The 21,819-nt window shown below is 38.4% G+C and overlaps 1 protein-coding gene across 18 annotated transcripts in view; it reads left to right on the forward strand.

The window, feature by feature from the left end:
• The window catches only part of KDM6A (lysine demethylase 6A), a 150,526-nt gene that overhangs the window by 57,265 nt on the left and 71,442 nt on the right, over nt 1–21,819 (forward strand). For all 18 annotated transcript variants that reach the window (XR_014957003.1, XM_085586134.1, XM_085586149.1 and 15 more), the window contains one exon: nt 14,975–15,033. Coding sequence is in view for 16 of the 18 variants with exons in the window: in XM_085586134.1 (XP_085442260.1) it covers nt 14,975–15,033 (59 nt within the window). In the remaining 2 variants the exon portion in view is untranslated. The remainder of the gene's footprint in view (nt 1–14,974; nt 15,034–21,819) is intronic.

Here is a 21,819-nt window from a genome sequence, read left to right on the forward strand (position 1 = left end):
TCATAATGGAGCATTATAATCCTGCCTCAATTCTGGTTTTGATCTCAAAATCTGGGCAAACAGAGCCCTCTGTCTGTCTGATTATTGTAAGAAAAGCTTGTCTTGAAGGCACTTCATTTCACTCAGGATGCGTGAGATTCAGAGGAATATAAGCCTTTTTCTCTCCTAAACTTTGTTCCCTGTGCATTGTTGTCAGACAGATTCCTTGGGAGTCCCTCCTGGATCACCATGGCTGTAATGCTGTGTTTTATAGAGAGAAGACCTGTAGGTTCTGCTTGCTGGTGATTTTTCTGACCTGGGCTTTCATTAAAGAGCAAAATGAAGCAAACAGATGATGAATGTCACTTGTGAGGTCGAGACAAACCCAGATGGGTGCTGTCACAGGAAGGCAACTTGTCTTAAACTGAGAATAAATATTAAGTACTGATTTGAAAAACAATACAAAATAAAAATGGCTTTGAAGGAACACAGCTGATATTATGGGATTTTTTTTTACATGCATCCATTCAGTGGCTTTCCTAATTCGTGTTTTGCTAGACATGTAGCTCCTAATTCCTGTGGCATCTTTCTGTGTTCTCTGTTAACTAACCTCCTGAACCTTGATTTTTTTATCTTCCCTTGGAATTCTGGTTGTGTATCCTTAGTCTTTCAGCCTGTACATACAAACTGGGAGATGTATGTGTTTTGAGATGTTTGGGTGATTGAAGCTCAGGAGCCAGTGCCAGGATGTTATTACATGTCTGGAACCCAGGGAGTCACTGAGGTATTGGAACAGTGTCTTGAAGCACTGATTTGTCCCCTTGTGACTCATTGTTCTGGCAGGGAAAAGAAGGTGGTCAGCAGTTTTGTAATCGTTGGGATGAATGTCCCAAGTAATCTGCCATGTCTGCAAGGGATTATTCTGTCCTGACTGGAAAAAAAAATTCACTGTCTGTGTTGTGTCAGTCAAATGTGAGATGAAAACCAATTCATTGGTCTGGACTATCAAACCCAGCTATGTCCAGATGCGTTGATTTTTCTCCTGAGGCACTTTGGTAAAAATAGAGAATGAAGGGTGGGATGGCTGTGTCTTAAGAAAATCACAGATCTCATAAACCCAGGTTAAGGCAAAATCATTGATAGATTAACTCCCACTTCACTTAAATGCAGGTAGATAAAACAGGATTAGGATTAAACATTATTAGCCTGAGATTTCTCTTTGTTTACCAAAAAGAATCTGAATTTTGGGCCTGAAAAGTATTTGTTGGCCACCAGACACATAATGAAGACACTAAACAGGTTTAAAAGTGCTTGAAGAGACATAGTGTATTATTAAGAGAAATTTAGAAGTAGAATTAGATAAGTAATTACCACCTTAAATAAATATGGTCTGGACTGCCTAAAGCGCATCCTAAAGTAGATGTGATTGAGTTTAAGAACAGGACCAAATGTAATATTAAAAACATGTTCAAAAGGGTGAAGTAGCACAAAACCTCTTATCCTAAAAGCTTCTGCAAGACATCAAGCACAAATTGGACCTTCCAGAAAATGGATTTATATTTTCTTCTTTGCCCTGATGTTGATCATGAAGAGATGTTTTTAGATTCCTTGCCTGCTGTGTTCCCTGTCTACCAGAACAGGTATTCTATGGCTGTGGTTTATCTCCCAAGGAGTAAATTTTTTGTATTTTATGTTGGGAGTTCTTTCTAGTAGAAATGAAAAAACTCAGGTAGCTTTAATTCCCATAATCTTCCTGTGTTAGCACTTGTTCTCCAGTAGATTTGAGAGACAAATGTCTTCTTTTGTTAAGCAAAGTACTGTAAAAAGATTGATAATTTCCAGGCTGGATGATTATACCTTCCCATTTTGAGATCTGCTAAGTGACCACAAGGTGATGATCCCAGGTTTATGAAGCTGCTCACATCATTGTCTTCATGGTCTGTGTCTCTGTGGGTGTGACTTATTTCATCCTTTAATATCTTCATCCATTGAATATCTTCAATTGGTCCTGAACTTGCTTGGTAATAGACAACTGGACTTTAGAAGAAAGTGTAAGAAAACTGTATTTTTTTAAGTACGAATTTACTCTAAATAAGAAGGTAGATTTAGATTACACTGTAGAATTAATCACAAGTTCAGAAAAGAAAAACCCCACATTCTTGATCTAAGAAAATAAATGTAAATTGGTGTTATGGAAAAGCTGTAAATGCGAGGCCGATGTGGTGGTTTTGTATGGGAGGTATTTAGGGAAGTGATACAAAAACTTCTGTGTAATTGACAGTCTGTGGAACCATTAGGGAGCTGTATACACTTCTGTGAAAAACACATGTTAAAGATGAAACATCTTGGGAAAGTTAAGTAAATAATAATCAAAAGTAATAATGATTTTAATGATTGGAAGTGAAAGTGAATATTTGTATTGTAAAGCAGAAGATAAATTTTGAAATGGTACAGATTTAAAGTACAGAAAAGATTCTGGAGAATCATGATAGCAAGTTAAGTTTCATATGGCATGTTGATATTTTTAAACAGTAGTATTTTGAAAGTATTTGTATCTACCATCTCACAGCTCATGGTCTTGAGGGAACTGGCCTTGGTATCAGAAAAAGTAGAGTATGAAGAAAAAGTTAAAAGCCCAAACAGTATTTGGTTTGCAAAGAGCAATATAGAAGCCTGTACTGAAAGGATGGTCTTATATAAAGGATAAGTATAGTTCAGTGTGACATTTTTCTAGAATCCAGTCATCCTCCTCTCTAAAGCACAACAGAAGAATGAAATTTCAGACAAATGATCAAAGCATTATCCAAGAGCTGTTTGCAGAGGAGATTCTGCTGACTCTTGCAAGCCCTAAGGAGGTGTCCAGTCACACCAAGGAGCAGCAATTATAATGTAAAATTAATTCGTGGAACTCAGCAAGGTGTCTTTAAATAAAAGCTCTCTGAGATTTGCAGAAGGGCGTTGAATTAACAGAGGAGGAGAAAATCCCCATTTGATGGCATTGGTTAATTTGCCCTCTTCTTGTCTTCTTGTCTCTCCTCCCTCAGACTGTCAGCTGAGTTTGGGAATAAACTGCTCCAGAGGAAAAGATTTTAAAACTACCAACTTTGAGAGGTTTCTTACCTAGTATGGTGATGTAGTAGTCAGAAGGGAAGAAACACTAGTGGATTTAAAAATGTTTCAGTTCCCAGTCCAGGATGGTCATGGTGTTTCCATTTGCAGTTTGTCAGAGTTAATTTTTCAGAAATTAAACTGTTGACAGAAGTAATTAAGTAAAGTCAGGTACAGCAGCAGTGATGCAATGGTAAGAAGAAGAGGGATTAGTGAGGGTGAAAAGCAACTTGAGCTCTGGATCAGAGGAAAGAGCTGCAGTGCAGAATAAGCAGAGATAGGGAGGGCAAAAGAAACGTCCTGTAATTTGGCTTATTTGTATTTTTTTCTTGCTTTGTTTTGCCTTTAGAAACTGACAGCTCTTAAACTCACTTGTCTATATATTCACAGAGTGGGCTGAAAATTTACTGAGGTACAGTTTTCTGTTAAGAAATGATGATTTGATGGAATTGAAATGCTCTGTGGGAATGGTTGGTGGGCTGCCCAGCTGCTTTGCTCTGCTCTTGGCTGCTGGCCATCCAGTCTGCTCCCCCAGCTGCCTGTCATGTGGGCCTGCTGCCTTGGCTCTTGTAGCCCATTTTAAGTATTTGTACATTCTAGCAAATAAAACAGCAAATCACCAATTAGAACACCAATTAGCCATCACTACTTAACCAACTACAGTCTTAATTGGACAGTCATTTTCAGTAATAATTGATTGATCCCTAACGAGCAACCATTAATCAATGATCTTGCATTTCAGTTCTTAAAACAAACCTTTAAAAATTGATGCATTCTTGTTTAAATTTTTGATACGTATGTAAGAATACATAAAATATGTACCACAAAATATACTATCAGATAACACTTGCATTTTTCAGATGTAACTGGTTATTGACAAATAAAGTCAAGATTGAAAACAGCTAGTGAGGTTTTTTTCTAAAGCTGATACTTGGAATTTTGTTCCAAATATGGGGTTTTGTTCAGTTTGCAGTTTACAGAACAAACTGTTTTTATGCTGGAGCTAATGAAGCCTGGGCAATGATGAGCTGGTGTCTGTTGTCCTTTCACACCTCCTGTCCTTCCCTCTCCCACATAAGCACGCACTCTGAAATTCCTCTAGTTTTCCTAGTGGAGCATCCTGCATGACATCTTGTTTCCTACAGCATCTCTGAGCAGGAAAAGCACATGCCTGATTTAAAGCTGTGCTACTGGGCTAAGTGTCTTTTCCCAAAGAGGAGAGAATAATTAAGCTCTATGTGCTTTCTGAAAGTAGGCCTTGTCTTGAGGGTTCTTTTTCCTACCCAACAGGCATTTTCAGTGACATTCCTCCAGTTTTTCATCTTTGAGAAGTCTTGCTTTCTCTAAAACTCATTTGAAAGCAGCTAACAGGTTCAAGAGTTACTCAGCTGGAAAGAACAACATAAAAGCAGCAACAGCATTCTTAGGGGACTTGGTTAAAAATTAACCTTTGAATTTTTTCATTAAGCAGAGTTCCAGATTCAGCTGGGCTTTTGTTGCTGCCCAGCATACATAGTGTGGCTTAAGATTTGAGGGGAACAAGCATATAGAGAGTTTTGTAATTTAATTTTTGTGATTATTTTCCTTCGGTTTTTCCTGGTCTGTTTGTGTGTATTTGAATTTCTTTATAGTCATTCATGCCTTAGTATATTCAGCTTGTCCACTCCCATTTTCTGTGGTGTGCCTGAGGTAGAACAGCTGTGTAATTAATGATAGTAAGGCTTTTTTCCAACACTGGTGATTTTCCAGCAGTGAGAAACTGACAGGGAAATAATGGGGCTACTTGTCAACTCAGTGGGATTCCTATCTTTGCTGGAACAGGTTGGAAATATGGTGAATCAAGGACACAAAATTCCATGCTAGTAGTTCTACTTCATAAAATGTTCTGAAGATTGATGTAAATGGTGATGATCACTTGCCATATGAAAGAGAATAAAACATTTCAATGAAATGTCCAAATGCCATAGTCCAAAAAAGATGTTTCAGTCAGGTTTGTCTGTACACATGAGCCAGAATTAGTTTCTGTACTTTGAAAATATTTGTGAGGAGATCTCATAGCTTTTGTGTGGTCAGTATATCTAGATGGAAAAGAGGGAAGCTAAATCCTTTAGTTAATATGAAGTAAGAGCAGTACTCACCAAAGAATAGCAGAGAATGAGAAGACCTGCTCAGTGTTTAATTTGCTTGTGCTGATCAATATTTGGGCCCCACCTCAAGGGTATTGGCAAAATAAAGAAGTGCCTACAGGACAGTGTGATGGGGGGAATCTCTCTTCTTTGGTCCACATTTGTTTTTGATAATAACTTTCTCAAAGTTCATCCTGACTTGAGGGAAGTTGGGTAAAAAGGAAGGGAATCCTGCATGGATGAACAAGATGCTGCTGACAAAACTCAGGCATAAAAAGGAAGCATACAGAAGTCAGAAACAACTCTGCAGGAATACAGAGAGATCATCCAAGCAATCCAGGGATTGCATAAGGAAAGCCAAAGCCCACATGGAGTTGAATTTAATGAGGGATGTGAAGGGCTTCTGCAAGAGAGCTTCTACAAGTGTATCAGCAGCAAAAGAAGATGAAGGAATATGCAGGCCTGCTGCTAAATAAGGCAAATGACAAAGGGTATGGGAAACATGGAGGTACTTCATATTAGCACCTTGGGCTTGACTGGTAGAACTCACCTTCAATGCCCCTGAGACCAGCTGGGAGGTCTGGACGCAGAAAGATTTGCTCTCAAAAGAGGATCAAGTTTAGGAAAATTGAAACAAAAATATCTGCAAGTCCATGGGACCTGCTGGGGTATTTTAGTGAGTGCTGAGGGAGCTCATCTCTGTCACTGTGAGACCACTCTTAATTATCCTGTTAAGGTCATGTTGATGGGAAAGGTTTCTGAGGCCTGGAATAAAGCAAATTTCACTCCTGCCCTTAAGAATGACAAGAAGGAAGACCCTGGGTGCTACAGGCCAGTCTGCTTCACCTCCATCCTTGTGAAGGTGATAGAGCAAATTATCCTGAAAACTGTTTCCAGCACATTCAGGGCAGACAAGTCACTGGAAGTATCACCATGAATTTATGAAGGAGAAATAATGCTTAATGAACCTGATAGCTGTTAGCAACACAGTGAGTAACTTGGTGGAGGGGATGAAAGCCACAAGAGATATTGTCTGTGTTTATTTAGTAAGGCTTTCCACACTGTCTCCTATAATGTGCTCACAGACAAACTGATGAAATACAGACTAGATAAGTGGTCAGTGTGGTAGATTGAAAACTGGTTCACCCAAGCTCAGAGGATTGTGATCAGCATCTGTGATGGTCAAACCCCAGATGGCAACTTCAGTACCACACAGCCACTTGCTCACTACCTCCTTTTCCCATGGTGGGAAAGGAAGAAGAATCAGGGGAAAAAATAAAGGGTAAAACCATGTGGGCTGAAATAAAACCAGTTTATTTAAAGTGAAACAAATTAAAACCTAGTAATACTAATGGTAATATTAACAATAATAATGATTTTAACAAAAAGGAGAGAGAGAGAAAGGACAAACCCAAGGAAAAGAAGCATTGAACAGTACAATTGCTTCCCACACACTGAGCAGTCTGAGCAGTGATTGGCCCCTCCTGGCCAGCTCCTCTGTGTTCGTGTACTGGATGTGACTTTGGATGGGATGGGATGTCCCTGTGCCCAGTTTGGATGAGCTGTCCCAAGCCTTCTACCTCCCCGAGTCATGGAAGAGTCTTGACTTAGAGCGAGCACCACTCAGTGACAGCTGAAATGACTGTGTGTTTACATGATTCCCATCCTAAATCCAAAGCACAGTGCTGCACCAGCTACTAAGAGGAAAATGAACTCTGTTCCAGCCAAAACCAGGCCATATCACAAAGTTGAGCTGGAGGCCAGCCATTAGTGGTTTACCCCGTGGGTTGAGAGTGGGACCTGTGCTCTTCAGTACCTGGGGTGAGTGACCTGTGTTACAGGGTAGGGTGCACCTTCAGCAGGGTTACAGGCAGAACCAAACTGGGAAGAGATGACTTGGTTGTGTTGCTGTTCAGCCCTCAGGAGCCTCCTGGTGTTTGACAGACTCCTTTATCTCTGGAGAAATAACCCAGTGCACCAGCACGGGTGGCTGGAGGATGGAGAGCAGCTTTGCAGGAAAGGCCCTGGGGGTCCTGGGACATGAGGTGACCACAAGCCAGCAAAGGCAGCCAGTGGCATCCTGGCCTGCATAAAGGAGACCATGGCCACCAAGCTGAGGGATGATCTTTCCTCTCTGCTGAGCCTTGGTGAGCTGCTTGTGGAGTTCTGGGTCTGGTGCTGGGCTCTCAAGAAGAACAGAGTGGGGACATAGTGGAGCAAGTCCAGCAAAGGGCCATGAGAAACATCTCTCATGCAGGGACTGGAGGCTGAGAGAGCTGAGTTGTTCAGCTCAGGAGTGTCTTACCCAGTTTTACAAATAAACGGAGCCAGAATCTTCCTGGTGGTGCCTAGTCAAAAAAGGAAAAGCAGCAGGTACAAACTGAAAACACAAAATTCCTATTAAACACATGAAAATGTATTTATTTCTCTAATTGTGAAGGTGATTAGACAGTGGAGAAGCTTGTGTAGTGGGTTTGTGGGGCCAGTGTCCTTGGAGGCAGTCAAAACCCAATTGGACATCATCCTAGGAATGCTCTAGTTGTGCCTTCCTTGAAAAGAGGGTTGGACTAGGTGATCTCCAGAGAGATTGTCTCTTTTTGTGCAAGCATTGGGTAAATTAGTTATAAAGCATCTGCTGTCAAGCATGGTTTGCTGTTTGGAGTTAGGGGGGTGGTTTTTTTAAAGTCATGTATCATACAAAATAAGTTAGAAGCTTTGTGATTGTTAACAGCATTCGGGGAATCTGTAGGGAGAGTATTAAATTTGGTTAGATGAATCATCTGTATAAAATGTCTGTCAAGGTGAATTTAATCCTCTGTGTGTTGCACAACACCTCTGCTCACTTGATTCATGTCAGAAAAATTCTGTTTCCTGTTAAAATACTTAAATTATTGAGAATATTTGTACCAAGTGACAAATGAAGATGTTTACATCAAGTGAAATATATTAAAGCACTTAAGTCAGATGCCCATAGCAATTATCACAATTTAGACACTTGCTTGGCTGTTTGTGTGACAACTTGGAGGTACACTAGTTGATCAGAAGTCCCTTTTGCCAATGGACCTAGTTTATTTATGGATAAAGAAATATGTGGTTTGCAAAACTACATAGATTCCACCATCAGTGAAGAGGATTTGAGTTAATGTTGTTTTATCAGCTTCTCATTTTCATAGGACAGTACTCCCTACAAAGTAGTTATAGCAGAGTGTATTATTCAGGAGGGTGTGAAATAATGAATGTCTGTTGAATTAATTACTGTATGTGGGTTTCAGTAATTTTCCAGTAGTCTTGTCTTGATGTGCCTGTCCATCCCTGCATGTCAAGAACCTCTTGTTTACAGATAGTGCTGGAAAGCCACTTGGAGGATAACAAGGCTCCTACTTGAGCTTCTTCACACAGGTCTTGCCATGTGTGTTTTAGTCCATGAGTAAAAATGTGGGGACAGAAGTGTTTTGGTGGGGTTATCAAGTTCCCAAGAAGTTGACAGAGTAGTTTTCATTCAGAGGGGAGCTGCAGGGAATGTAGAAATGCAGCACTGCTGAGAAATTGCAAGGGATAAATGTACTGTCTTTCCTAAAGAGGAGATGAGTAGGGTGGCCAAGACATCATAGTGATTTCACAGATAAATACTACTTACAAAGGGAAAAAACCTCAAAATGTGGTGTGGAATTTTTATTTTATTTTTATTTGGTTTTTTTTCTGCTTAATTTCTAGTAAGAATTTTTCTGTCATATGAAAAAAAAAGGTAGTTTCTATGAATTAAGAAAATTTATTCTGGAAGCAGTAGGTGTATTTTGGCAATATTTACTCTCAGAAAAGAACTTTCTCAAGAAGATGAGGAATTATTTGTAGCTATTTACCAAGGTATTACTTATGACAGAATATATTTGTTACAGGAATAATGACTTTTATCTTTTAATTGCTTTCACATGGTTAGTGAGATGCAGGCACACATCCAGTAACAAATTTTGGAATATTGTGATTATTGCTCCAGAAGCAGAGTCATGCAAGCATGTTAAAGATAGCCACATTTAAAAATCCTGTATACATGTGATGATTTTTCAGATACTGTAAAACTTCTTGAAGACCTTGAAGAACACAAAACTAATGACCCTAATTTGCCATGCACACAAGGATCTTAGCATTTTTGCAGGTGATTGGAACTTACAGCACATGTAGATAGGTAGCTCTCTTTTTCATGTTTATAAAAATCTAAATAAATTTTATTTGAGCCCTCCCTTTCTCCTGAGCATGGATAATCTCTGTGCTAGAGCCCAACAGCTCCCAAAGGCCTGGAGCTGTTTATACACAGGGGCCTAAGTGGAATTTTTTATTTGGTCCAAACTCTCTAGGGAGCTCTTACTACGTATTGAGTAGTGTCAGGAGGAAGAATTAAGCACCATAGTGTCAAAACTTCATCTTCCTTTCTTTTTTTTTTTTTTTTTTTAATTTCAATAAAGAAATAAACATATTCACACGTTTAAGCACAAAAAATATTCTTTTGCTTTGAACAGGTGGCTGAGAGACCCTGTGACCACAGGATGTGACATAAACTGTAAAACCTTGTTTTCCTGGTTAGGTTTTCTGAGGAGCAGTGGCTGCCTGCCCATGTGGGTCTCATGGAGCCTCGTGTGATTTGGGCTGGGCTCAAGGTTCCAGTGGCTCCTGGACAGTCAGACCCTGCTGGAGGCAATCTAAATATGTCATGAAAGACTTTTTGATTCCTGTCAGTAGTAAAAAGTGAAAAGCAGTCACTTTTTTCTCATGTGGGTGCTGAATGTCATCTTTTTTTCCATAGTTTTTCTTTCACTAACCAACTGCATGGGAACTTTTTTCCCTCCTGTTTTGGTTATTATATAGTATGGTGGGATACACTCTTGATTTCTGCCTAAATATCAACTTTCTAATTAAATAAGAGGTTTATTTATCTACATCTCACCTTTCTCCATAGAGTCACAAAGAATCACAGAATTGTCAGGGTTGGAGTGACCTCTGGAGATCACCCAGTCCATCCCCCTGCCAAGGCAGGGTCACCCAGAGCAGTGACACAGGAACGTGCCCAGATGGCTCTGGGATGTCTCCAGAGAGGGACACTCCACTCCCTCCCTGGGCAGCTGTTCCAGAGCTCTGCCACCTCCATGGAAAGAAGTTCCTCCTTGTCTAGGGGTGAAACTTGTCTTGTTTTAGTTTATGCCCATTGCTCCTTGTACTTTTGCTGGGCACCATTGAAAAGAGTCTGGCACCATCCTCTCAGCACCCACTTTGGAGGTATTTTTATGTATGGATAGAAGAACTGGTGTGTTTGCCTGTGTGTGTCACTGGTTAAAGACCTGCACGAAGAAGGCTGGCAGGAGGCTGTGATGTGATCTGATGTTTTTATCCACCTTGTACTGACCCATGGATGTTGCTTTCTCTGAATTGAAATATTTACACGTGACTTTGGCGGTTTCAGTGATGTTTGAGAAGTCACTGTAGGTTTGACAGACATTTTGGTGGGAGCAGTGTAGGCTTAAAGAGCTTTTTTTTGTGTACCAATCTTTTATTTGTGCTGATGCTGTTGTTAATGGGGGCTCACAAATGAACTTGCCTGGGAAACTGATCCAGTTAAAAAATCCTTTTTACCTAGATACTAATAATTCAGATCACTTCTGGCATCCAGTTGGCTGTAGTATTCTGAATATGATTGTGTCAGCACAAATGAGAGAGGCAGTGCTAGGGAATGTTTATGAATCAGCAGCGCTGGGAACTATGGCAAAAACTGTTTCTTTTCATTTTTATATGGAAAAGACCTGGCTGGATGCTCCCTTTAGACTGCATTGAGTTTTTAATGTTTTTCCTACTCTTTGACACTCTAGATGTGCCTTTTGAACAGATTTTCATTTGCAAGCATAACTTCTAAGTGAATTCCTGTGTTTATAAAGCACCAATTTGGAGTCTGTAACAGGGTCTCAGCTGTGTGTGGCAGATCATTGCAGTACTAGTGGAAAACATCTGGACCCAGATGTGGCAGCCACATATTGGTAGAGAGAGTCCAGGATGGCTGTTTGTGATCTGAATGTGGGGTGGCCACTGGTTGGCCAGGACAGGTGCATTTTTGTGCCCCTGTGTTTGTAGGTGAGCATCACTGCTGGGCTGGGCTGATGTATTTCTATGGAACCTGCTAGCTGCACCCTTGAAAGGTGGAGAAAAAGGCTTTGTGTGCCTAAAATGCCTCAAGAACAGAACTCTTGGAATGTTGGGGACCTGTTTCCATCTGCTTCAAAGAGCCTGTAAACCAGTTATTTGAGTTTCAGCAAAAGGCCTGTGAGATGGGTGGAGTCTTTCTCATTGGTGATTTTTTTTTTCCTTGATCGCTTAAAACAAACAAGACCAAAAAGTCTTCTTTGTGCTTATTCACACCAGATATATAAAAAGATGCATACAAATACATTTTTGCCTTCTGAGTTACCTGTTAACAAAATGTGTATATCACACTGTTTTAGAAAATAAAACTGAAATGTTGCTCAGCATTAAATAGTATCTATAAGTAGCAGACTGCACAATATCAACTTGACAATTTCCTTAAATTGCATAAGCGTGGAAAATGGAAAGAGGTATTTGAGCCATCTAGTGGTTGGTATGAAACATTTTAACATTTTTTGATAGTTCATAGAAAATGTAAATTATGTCAGCTTGGAAGTAGCATTTCTGATTTATCTGTATTTGTAGCATGGCTGTAGAATGAAAAAAAAAAAACAAGCATTCAACTTCACAACTTTGAGGCACAGTCTGTGTGGGTTTGTATCTTTTTTTCACTCAAAATTCTAATGAAAAGAGATACTTGATAGCATAAAAATTAAATTAGAAGTTGGTAGCCAAAGAATGTGTTTTGCCAGCATGTGATCATCATACATTTTGAGGGTTGTTAGAAAGTTTAAGGAAGAGACTGTGTAAGATAATTTTGTTTTCTGCTTCTTACTGAAAAATATTTGGTGAGCAAAAGAGCTACCTCAGCAGCTATTTATAGCAGGGACTAATTTACAGGAGTAATATTTAATGGAACACATGGAACAGTATTCTGTGGGAGAAACTTGTCGAAACTTATAGAAGAAACTGAAAACTGATTTCTTAAGGTAGGGTGTGTTCCTGGTAAACAGAATTTTACGATTTTAAAAAGGACATTTTGTAGATGAAAATTTGGGTAATGATCCTGCTTGGTGCTGGTCTCCATTAGCTGTGGTGGCATTTCATATTGGCTGTTGCCAGTAGGAACTTGACTGTGTTTTGAACTTGATGGTATTCTGCAAAAGTAATGAAATTTATGTGTATCTTGCCTTGAGTTCTTCATGGGAAAGTGCAGCCTCACATTGGGAACTGGGATGTCTTCCAGCCCTTGGGAGTCCTGTCCCTGTTCAAATGCAGTTTAAAAGATGTTTTTTAATCTTACCTTATTAGATATTAATATTATCAGCAAACAGTTGATATATGGTGATAGATATGGTTAGAACTATTGTATTTCAGAAGAGATAAATTCATGATCCATACTGACATTTCAGAATTTGCATCTTTATATTTGAAATGAAGTATTGCAAGTACAAGTATTAAATCTTGCCCTGTTTTTTAATTGAGAAGAGAGTGGATGCTTAAGATATTTTTAAAGTCAGTCTTAAAAGACTTAAGGCCTAAGGAGAGAAAAGTGGGAAAACCAGGCACAGAATAAAAGACAGAACAGTGATGGTTTATTTGTAGTGCTGTGAAGACCATCTGAAAACTTTATGTGAACTTGATACATAAATTACATGTTGACAAAGCACTTGCATCTTGGTTTGTTGTGCCTTGAAAATTGCTTATTGTTAATCCTTAGCATCAAAATATCTGGGAGATTTTTTTGAATCTCTAACTTTCTTGAACTCTGAATTCTAATAGGTTTCATAAGAGGAAGTCAAATTCTTTGTGAATTGAAGAGTTCTTAGTTGTGTGGCACATTTTTGTTTGAATTTTGCAGCGTGCCGATGAAGGATTTTTGTGATCACTGTTGTTTTCAGTCACTACGATAATCTAAACTTTATTGAGATTTGAACTATCAGAGGGGACACTGGACAGTCCTGTTAAGTTCTGTCTGGAAAACGAGCTGGCCTGAAGATAGTGAAGGCTCCTGGAGGCTGTGTTTTGTAGGCTTCCATGTTGCACACATGAAAATCTCTCTTCCTTCTTCATTTAAAATGACTTTTTGATCAGGGCATTATGTATGCTCAGCTTTTGAGCCTGCCTTCTTCCTGATCTTCCTGTTGCCAGAACATGTAAAAAACACAGAGTATGGAATTGGAGATATTTGATCTTTATGATGTCCATGTTGTGCTTTTATTCAGTTAAACAGGAATGTGGGTTTATGGCAGTATTAAAGTGTTCTCTTCTATTGTTTATGCACTTCCCTCTCCACTCCTCTTAACATCTTCCAGTGCTCTGCTCTCTGTAGTATCTGCTCCTACCACAGCATTTTCCTGGAAGCTGTCCGTTGCTGAAGCTGTGATCCAGCTGCATTCATGAGAGGATCTTTGAAATTTCTCCTGGTTTTAATTTGCATTTAGATGATGCAAATGAGGGATAATGAAATTGTCATATTGGATCCTGTTACTGATGAATGCTGCTCTTTGAATTGTCTTCTGGTTACCAGTTATTTTGTAGGAAAAACTTGATTATAACTTTCATATTTGGATTGGATTTAAGCCATAATTAGTATTCCTTTTGTGGGACTCCTTAGAAATTTGACTTGTTAAAGAACTGCATATAAGTGGCAGAGAGATTATCTTGAAGTGTAGTCTTCAACAATTGAAATTCCAGCTCTTGTCCATGTGTCAGAGCTTTGGGATGCATACCTGGTTTCTCAGAATCAGAATTATATATGCGAAAAGCCTAAAAATGTGTCTTAGGCAGCGTGTACAATGTTTCCTGTAAATAATGGAATTGTTCTGCTCAATAAAACACAACCATGCTGTGGCATAGCTTTGCAAAAGAAAAAGAAATTAGTTTATTTTTCCTAATTTAGGAAATATGTAATAATTATTTGTGGAATGGGATAGTTAAACATTCATTAAATATTGTTAGTAATTTCAGTTTAGAAGCAAATCATAGTTTATATGAAAAGAAAATTGAAGGAAAATGAATTTCCAGAAGGGGAATGGTTTTTGTTGTTTTAGTTTGGTTTTTACCTTTTGCAAATGGGGGGATAGGAAATAGAAATTGGATTAATGATGAGAAAATATTATTGTTCTAGGTTTGAAATTGATGGTCTATTTTTTTTTGTATTCAGAAAAGTAAAATATCCTTAAGCATACTTTCAGATTTGTTTAATTAGTGTTCTACATTAGATACTGAAATTAGAGCATGTATCTTTGTTTTCTTTTATGTGAGTATAAGTCATTGTGACTATGAAATGATGCTTGGTCATAAACTTTTTTTTTTCATTATATTAAATTGCCAAAGGTTTCTACTCCATCATTTCCTTCCCTACTGTTGTACAAGTAGAACAGAGCAGTAAAAATACTTGAATATTGTGGTTGCTCTTGCACCAAAACAGCCACTTTTTTTGTGACCATGGAGAACCACTGCTTTTTTTTTTTATTATTTATGTCTACCTTTTTGTTTCTTCTTTTTGGATCTTCCTGTTTGAGGTGAATTTTAAATATATTTGTCATATAATGGAACTAGAATATCAAAGGATGGATAAAATATTGGAAGCTTGCTCTTATCTGGGTTTTAAACACTGTTTCTTTCCTTTACAGAATGCTGCCTTTTTATATGGCCTTGGTTTGGTCTACTTCCATTACAATGCCTTTCAATGGTAAGTTGGAATAAGCTGCCAGTGCCAGTATTTTGTGTGGTATCCCATCCATGTGTGATTATTTCACCCTCAGTTCAGTGTGAGTGTAAAATAGTTTAATTTTGATTTTATTACAGATAAGTTGTTTGCAGGTGTTACTGTCCTGGGTCAAAATCTATATTACTGTTACATACTTGGGGCAGCCACAACAGTTCCATGAGAAGGAAAGCAGAGAAGAATTTGCACTCCCTGTAACATGATTCAGCAGTGGGGATGGAGCAGAATGACTTGACAGGCTTTTGGGAATTGTTGTTATTGATAATCTGTGGCCTGGGCTTGTTGGAAAGCCTCTTACAAAAAACCTGCTTGGAAGAGAGGTGGTAAATGGGGCTTGTTTTCATTTTGCTTGGTAGGCAGAAGTTTTGGCAGAGCTGCATTAGGTGAGGGGTTTGGATATGAGAACCAATAGGCTCAGATGGAATCAGTGTTTCAATCTGATGAAAAAACTCAGGGTTAATATTGTTGTAATTTCTGTCAGGGCTTTGAGGACTGAGTGGGGCTTTGTTGAGGATGGGGGGAGGATTGGGTTTCAGTTGGCGTTTTGGTTTTACTTTATCTGTGATGAGAGTGGTGAATGGAATGGACTGAGTCACTGAGGTTGTGTTCAAAGGTCCTCAGACTTTTATTGGTGTTTAATCCTGTGGAGATAGACTTAATTCATGGGCAAAAAGTCAGAGAGGTGCAGTGCTTAGGTCAGTGCTGTTTCACACTCAGTGTGGAGGCTGTTAGTACAGTAAGTGTGGGTTCAGTACTTGATTGATCACTAGAAGTTCCATTGTGTTACTCAGCTAAGCCTGATTGCAGTTCTGGATGCAGTGAGTGACCAGTGACTGGTGGTTGGGAACAGGATTTCTCCCCCACATCTCCTTAAATTGTTTCTGTGTATCTCTAAGGCAAAAATATTTATGCTTTTCTCAGGATAATATGCATAAACTTTTATTCTTCAAATTTGAATAAGTTGGTTAAATTATTAGCTCAGAACATGGATTATTTTATCTTGCAGCTTACTGCTTTCTTTATTGATAGTGGTGAAATGAATGTTGTTCCTTTGTTGTATTGTACAGGGCATGCAATTCTGTTGCATTCTAATTAACAAGAGAAGAATATAATAGTTTTCAGAAAGCCTCAGAATCGACTGTTTTAAGATCGTGATGAAACTTGGTTGAATTTTACCAAGTTTCAGAACATTCTAGTTGCTACATAGTCTTGTCTTCATCATTTAGCATTCTGAAGTATTTTGTGCACCATTTCTTACAAGCTGTATCTTGTTACAGTTTGCACTGTGAAAATGGTAGATAAACTGTAAGATACATAAGACAAAGAGTTAGATTAAGAGTAATTAATTTTTTGGAAAGCCACCTGTTCAACATAGACTTTTGCCATCATGCTATTTAGTATTTATAAATTAGAGCTTTGAATTAATTTAGATTTTTCTTCACTTGTTGGCAGCATAAGTGTAAGCTGACATCCTAACTTAAAAAACTGCACATAGATTTCCTATTAGGGTTGATTAGAATAATTGTATTTTTCATTTCATTCATACAACAACGTTATGTATAGTGTGGTGCTAAGGGCATTGTGTATCATGAAAGTGTTGGGTAGAATTTTTAAAAAAAGAAAATCCAATGTAGGTAAAATCTTACACTTTCGTGTGCAGTTCAGATTTTTAATCCCTTTGAGTGCCTTTCTTCACCCTTCTCTGTAATTTTTTGGGGCCAAGAGCAGAGGGATATGGGGCTGTTGGTGTTCAGGTGTGACAAAATCACAATAGACTTGGAGATGATGGCAAGTCATTTACAATAGGTGTTGTTCTTTGAAGACCTTAATCCTCCACAGACCTCTCACAGATTTGCAGGAGAGTCCTCTTCCAGAGTGAAATGCTAATCTGTCTTCCTGCTGCATTTATTCCATCTGTTTATGCTCCTAGAGGACATGGATCTCGATATTTCTAGCAGGCAGAGGAAGACTGTTCAAGTATTCAAGACTGTTTAAGGTGGTTTATTTATTCTGGTTCATCCATGAACTGTTTTTTTTTAACACCACTGCTTCAGATATTCAGAAATTTTAACAAGAGGCAAGTACATAGTCCTCCTAAAAGGAAGGGGTGAAAAGTACTTGAGGATTTTTTTCCATGTCTCATATAAACAGGGACAATAAAAAAAGCAAGTGGGAATAAGATCAGCTTTAGAATTATTGTCCATATATTTTATATTATTTTTAAAGTTTTCTAGCTTTCATAAAAGGATGTGTTGGATTGGCTCCAAGACACTTAATGCAGTTCACTGTAATTCAATATTGTACATATTTTTATATACTAGAGCAGCATTGCAGCATTATCTTAAGTACAAGTCTTAGCTGTTACATCATTTTATGTTGATGATTTTGTTTAACTGCTCATGTAAGAATTCAAAGTCCTCGACGTATATATGAACCTCACAACAGTGTGATCAGACCAAACCTATTTCACAATTACTATAATAAGATGTGCCATAAGGTGTCATCTCCATAAATTGAATCAACTACAGTAAAACATGCCTGAAGGATGTGAAATTTTGATACTCCTTTCTTTTACACCATCTATCATCAAGCAGTAAGTGGTTGGTTCATTTTTACTGTTGTTTCCCTGTTTCTCAGTTACAGTAGAAAACCAGTAGAATGAGATATTCACATAACTTTAATAATTTCATGCCCTCCATAGCTGTCTTACAGATTGAACATTATTAAAGAATCTCAGCAGTTAGTCCAAGGCTATCCCTAATTTCTGTAAAATACCTGCACCCAGGTGTGGTGGCTTGGATACCAAATTTTTTCTCCACTTCATTTAAAGTTCTGAGCCTGACTGGTTTATCATCTGCTGATTCCACTGACTTCCATCAAGACGAAAAGATGAAGCCCAGGCTCTGACATTGTGGCCTGAAATTGAATTTCACACCCTGTGGATCCCAGTGTACTAACTGTGGTGCTCCAAGGCCAGCCTGCAGTGTTTTCAGACACCTGGCAATTTGCTGGACAACTGAGGAAGGCTCCAGATTCCTCAGGAACACCTTACAGGAGACTGAGATCAGTCACCCTTACTGCCCCATTTGGGCTCTTTGCCCTGAGGCTCCTCAGTTCAGGGATTCCTCACCAGCTGTAGAAGCTGAGTGTCATGGAAAACTCAGTCCTACAGCACTGACCCTTAAAAAGCCAAAGACCTGCAAGAAATGATCCAGACCTTTTCCTCACCTCCATCATGACTAGAGACTGCTGTGAAAAATCAATCATTCCTGAGTGGAACTTCCTGACCCCCCTACTCCCTGATCCTTCCTAAAGCAGAAGCACTGTCATCATCTGTTCAATATCTAGATATAAAGATATCTAAAACCAACATCTCTGCTTCTGACTGGGTTCCTCCATACAGAAAGTCAAGTACATAGTGGGGTGTGTAGGAATGCACACTGCCAAGTGGAGACCTCTAAGAATTCAAACACACAGTCTGTACGTACTGCTTTGTCAAATATTTCTCAGGTTTCAGGTGGCTGGGTCTATATATATATGTATTTTTCAGGTATATAAAATGGGAATGGACATGTAGAATACATATACTCATAGCAATTAACCAGTGATGAAGTGGGAAGTTAACTTTCCTTTCATTATCTTATCTTGCTGTGATTTCATAGCAATCTACTCTTGGATTTGTGAAAACTCTGCTAATGCTATGGAGAAAACTACTCCCAGCTGCTTTTCTAGAGAATTGTTTAAAGATTTTGCTGCTCAAAATATTTTGCCATTCAGCTCTTGCAGTCCTCTGGATAGAAGAGTTGTAGTTAAAGTCTGTAAAAGTGTTTCATAGACATTTTGTTTATGTTCAGACTATGATTATGTGGTTCAAATAGAAATTTGTCCATGCTAGCCTCCTATCACTTTGATTAGTAAGGCTGTGAAATTATGTGAGGCTTAGAATAGGTGGTCAGAAAATTGAAAGAGGGTAAGAACAAAAAAAAGAAAGTTTCACTCCAACTGCATCAAGTGACATTAGAATAATGTTAGGTTCTTTTATTTTGTACATTCACTCTGATTTTCGTGGGTTTTGTTTGAAATGTACAAAAGTGATAACTTCTGAATAGTTAAAGTTATGTTCTTTTATTATATTCTTTTGCCGAGTACAAAGATGATTTTATTCATAGTCTATTCAAGGAAAAGCATCCAATAAAAGTCTTATGAGTTTTAAACTAAATGTTTAATATAATAATCTATTTATTATTCACCTGGTTTCTTCACTTTCATAATGGAAGGCATTGTTGTATAGATTAGTGGGTGGGACAATAGCTGCAGTATTGATTCTGGCAGTCTTGATTTGGAGATGTCATTTCTATTTTTCCTAAATTGCTGTAGCTGGGTAAAATGAAAGTGCTTTTCATTCTCTGTAGAGTCTGTTTTCCAGTCCTGCTTTCCCAATTTGTTAAGTGTTAGAATAGCCTTTCCTGCCTGCTAAGAGAAATGTCCTCATCCTTGGAGAAAATCCTTATTTCATTTTAATAAATTCTACTAGACTTAACCAGCATTATCTCACCATGCAGGTGTCAGTATCATCAGAGAACGAAAGTCCTCTCTTGCTGAATTCAGATGACTCTTAATTTATTTCTGCAGTTTGAGAGCTCCTGGCCTTTCATTTAATAATTTTTCCTTTGGACTGATGCATGTTTAGTCTGCTGAAGAGTGAGATGAGGAGTTCTGTCTGTGCATGAAGGGCAGTTAATTATTGGAGGAGACTCCCAAGTGACTTGAGGCAGGCTCTGTGCCATCACCCCCAAAGGAAACTGCTGGACTCATCCAGCTGTTGGGTTATACCTGCACTTCAGGTTTTGGTCAAGCCATACAAGAGCTTTGAGGGAAAACATCTGGATAACTTGGGTGCCTTGGATCCTCCAGACCCTCATCTTTCTGGGTGTAGGCTTGGACAGAGAACAGAAATGGGATTAGAGATGTTTGAGAGTAAACAAAGATCTGTGCAAGAATCAGGTGACTCTGCTGTGTCTGGGAGGCCCAGCTGTGGAATGGGTGTCAGTGCTGCTGCAGAGGTGGAGCTGTTTGATTTGATAGTCAGGAATGAGTCTGGAGCTCTGGGCATGGCAGTGGAAAACAGGCAGAGGATTATGCTGTGGCCCATGTTCTTGATGTGTCCTGTAATTATGAGCATGTTGCTATTTTGTTTCAGTGTTTCCTGCAGGCAAAATTACATCAATATTAATTCAGCTGTGATGTAAAATTGCTTGTCTGTCTGTAAGAGTTAATAAGTAAATGTCTTTTCAGAGCTTGAGTATTTTATTCTATAAAAATTCTACGGAGTATTTAAATGAGGTTGTAGTTATTGAATTAGACATGAGTACCTACCACTGGTAAAAAATGTTGAAAATGCTCTTTCAGATCACTTCATGGAGGAAATTTTGATGCCCTTTTTCACAGTGGTGGAAGTAGTTTCTATTTTTTATTATTCATGCATGTCATCCTGGAAAAAAACTACAAATTGTAAAACCAATGTAGAATTAGCACTAAATTTAAGTAAAAGGTAAAATTTGATTTTTAGTTAATTTAGTCTATGCAAAGATAAATCTTACTCAAAGCTTGGTCTCTGTGACCAGCAGTTTCTGAGCTAAATGTGACATAGTCTTTCATGTTGTCTACTGGTGATAATTTACAGGTTTTACAGTGCTGTGCTTCTCTGAAAGACTGGGGTAGGCAACATTCTTGTTTTTTTGAATGAAGGACAGTATACATTCAAACTAAATTTGAAAACTGTCCTGGAAAGTTTTAAATTATACTTTTGGCTTTGTTTTACTCCATTGCTCAACAATGTCCGTGATTAATATTTCCTGTTCAGTAAGCAAGAGACTACAGAAATATTTTTGTTGCACTCAGATTCTCTTAAATTTTTTTAGAAATCCTCTTCTTTATGATCTTTTCAGTGGGGACATGACAGGGGAAATACCGAAATACTATTTTCTGATCAAGCAAGGATGGCTAAATGAGGAACATGAAGTTTACAGGATATCAGTGTGGTCACACTGTGTGATGTGCTATAGAACTGCTATGTCTTCATTCCCAGTTTTTGTCTTCTCTTTGATTGGAATCATAGACAGTGGTTTTCTTCCTTTTTGGGACTTAGGATATTGTCTTTGAACAAGATACAGGTAATGGATTTTAAATACCCGTGGATAACATACCTAGTGCCCATATTAGAGTTAAGAGAAGAAATGCAAATACACAATAATAAAATCTATATTCTGTCATAGCAAAAACCTAGCTTAAAATATGTGCTGATACTTAGTGATGAGGCCAGTCTTTGGCTTTTAAGTTTATGAGTTCACTGTAAATACGAGTTTTGTGATTCACCACCACCACAGGTTTTCAGGGAAATTTAGATGAGATGAGAGAGTTTAGCTCTGGTGCAGGTTTGTCCCTTCAGCACTTCACTTGCTCATTTTCTGTGTGCTGGCAGAAAAGTAGGGTACTGGGTAAGGAGAGCCTTCCTGAAGGATAGTAGTAGAGGAAGCTTCAGTTCCACAATAAAAATTTTATACTTTTTTTAAGCCTATCTGCTCCTAAGTTCTATTTTAAAAAGTCAGATAATACTTCAGGTACATACAGGTGCCTTGACTAGAGGAAGTTCTGTGCCTTTGATTTGCTTTGCCATCGATGAGAAAAAAAATCTGTAAGAATTTTAGAGTAGAAGTGTTCTTGCTGAAGGATTAAAAAATGTTAATTTAT

The sequence above is a fragment of the Lonchura striata genome, chromosome 1 (assembly GCF_050655825.1).
Source record: "Lonchura striata isolate lonStrDom1 chromosome 1, ASM5065582v1, whole genome shotgun sequence".
Taxonomy (NCBI): Eukaryota; Metazoa; Chordata; class Aves; order Passeriformes; family Estrildidae; genus Lonchura; species Lonchura striata.